At 59.9% G+C, this 2,175-nt stretch overlaps 1 protein-coding gene across 1 annotated transcript; it reads left to right on the top strand.

Moving 5' to 3' along the window:
* On the top strand, window positions 1-1,934 carry VOLCADRAFT_100449 (uncharacterized protein; the record flags this gene model as incomplete). Its single annotated transcript, XM_002959030.1, has 2 exons — window positions 1-1,185; window positions 1,917-1,934. The coding sequence occupies 2 exons, from the start codon at window positions 1-3 to the stop codon at window positions 1,932-1,934; spliced, it is 1,203 nt and encodes a 400-aa protein (XP_002959076.1).
* Window positions 1,935-2,175: the final 241 nt, after the last annotated feature.

The raw sequence follows: 2,175 nt of genomic DNA, 5'->3' as shown, positions 1-2,175 counted from the left end.
ATGGGCGCCATGGGCACGATGCCTCCAGCACCTGCTGAGTCGCAAACGATGGAGCCGATGAGTAGCATGGCGTATGCAGATGACGATGATCAGGTGGACGAGGGCGCTAGCGGCTGCCTTTCCGAACCTCCCCCCGACTTGATTTCAACTACGGAAGTGCTGTCGTCTACTCATTGCGCCAGCGGCGCCGGCGGGAGCGGCGCCGGCGACGAGTACGATACAGCTGCCGACGCGTCAGACCTCATGATTGCCGACGACGATGGCGACATCGACGCGACGGCGGCAGGTGTTGGTGGCGGCGGCCCCGCTGGAAACAACGCTTCGCCCCTTGTTGCCGCCGCGGCCACCACAGCCACAGCCGCGGCAGTGGCAGTGGCAGCGGCAACGTCAGGCCAAACTGCCGACGCTGCCGCCGCTGTCACCGCCGCTGCCCCTGATCTTAACTGCACCCTCTCAACAGCTCTGAACAGCGACGCCGCCGCTGTGGCGACTGGCGCCTCCACGGCCTCCGGCGCCTCCGGCGCCGGCACCAGGGTTGTCGTACTCGACAGCGCGGCGCTATCCGCCAACGCGGCGGCTCTACTAGAACAGATGGCCCTTGACGATGGATTTGGCGGTTCTGACGTCGGCAATAAAAACGGTCGTGACGGCGATGGCGACGATGACGTTGACGATGACGTTGACGTTGACCGGGACGAGCCGCCAGCTCCGGATCCCCGTGAGAACCGAGACGAGGACGAGGAGGGTGGGGGGGGGAAGGAGGGGGAGTACGACGAAGAGGAAGACGACGGAGAAGGGCAGGAGGAGGCAAAGGGCTCCTCCAGAATTATGACTGCACAGCGGCAGCAGCGGCGGCAGCCCCACCTCGGAGGAGCCGCCGGCGACAGTACGGCCGATCAGACCGCCGCCGCCGCCGCCGCCACCGCCACCGCAGCTGCAGACTCAGCCCGAGCGATCAGGCTCATCGCCGCCTTTGCGGAACGGAAGCTGACGGCGGCGGTGGCGGGGATGTCAGCGGCGGCGGCGGGGAGTAACGGTGCCGGTTCTCTGGACAGCAGCGGCGGCGGCGGCGGCGGTCGGTCAGGGCCTCCGGCACCCGCAGGTGGTGGTGGCGACGCCGAATTAATGGAGGCTTGTCGGTTGGTTCGGTTGCTGTGTCGGTTAGGCCAAGCAACGGATCTTCAGGTATGCAACTACCCTGATCAAGAGACCGTTTCTGCCAACACCGATGTCTCCTACACTCACACCCACACCCACACACCACCTCCCCCATTTCATCTCTTTCGATTTGAAAAAGGGTTATGGCAGTCATTGTGCCACCCTACAAACGCGCGCGCGCCACCACATGCGTCATGTCGTGAATACCTCCATTGCCCTTGTCGGTGGGGATTGGGGTTGATGATGAGAGGTCGTCATCACTCTCTCCGCAGTTTGACCTTTGACCGCGTCTTGTGATGATAATCCCTGATGGTTGGTGCTGCAGGGATGTGTGTGTATGTGTATGTGTGTGTTTTCTCATCCCTCATTTCTTATCTCGCCTACCCCTCCGCTTTGAACATCGCCCCCCGTTTCCCCCCATCCCTCCATTTCCCATCCCTCCATTTCCCTTCCAACACATACATACATACATACATACATACATACATACATACATACATACATACATACATACATACATACATACAGATACCCGGGGAGCAAGGAACGGTAGCGTTACTGTTTCGGATTGGGGCATCTCCAAGTCTTGCAGGTACGAGCCGTACAGTGTGCCGTCTGCCGTACCGTTTTGTTTTAGGTGCGCTATTATGCGTGCATGAGTTGTTTTCGTACATACAAATGTATGTACGTGTGCGCGGTAAGAGGGTCCCCGACCTTGTGCCTGCCGCCGCCGCCGCCGCCGCCTCGTGCTGTCGCAGATCTATATCGTTATTTAATCACTGTATCAACAAAAAACGCAAAGATTACATTTGAACTTGGGAAATGTTCCCAATGCCCCCCGATTATGATGATGATGATACTGCACCTAAAATTTAATAGATTTGGATCGAGCGGCGGCATTTGCGATGGTTTCGGAGCTGGTTGCCCCATCCCCCCCCTCACGCGGCGGACCCCATAAGGCCCCTCGGCCGCTGCTGGAGTGGATCGCCAGCTCCGCCTCCTCCTCCTCCCCCCCAT

The sequence above is a fragment of the Volvox carteri genome, assembly GCF_000143455.1.
Source record: "Volvox carteri f. nagariensis unplaced genomic scaffold VOLCAscaffold_119, whole genome shotgun sequence".
Classification (NCBI taxonomy): Eukaryota; Viridiplantae; Chlorophyta; class Chlorophyceae; order Chlamydomonadales; family Volvocaceae; genus Volvox; species Volvox carteri.
Note: the sequence above shows the minus strand (reverse complement) of the source record. Positions and strands in the feature narration are given on the sequence as shown.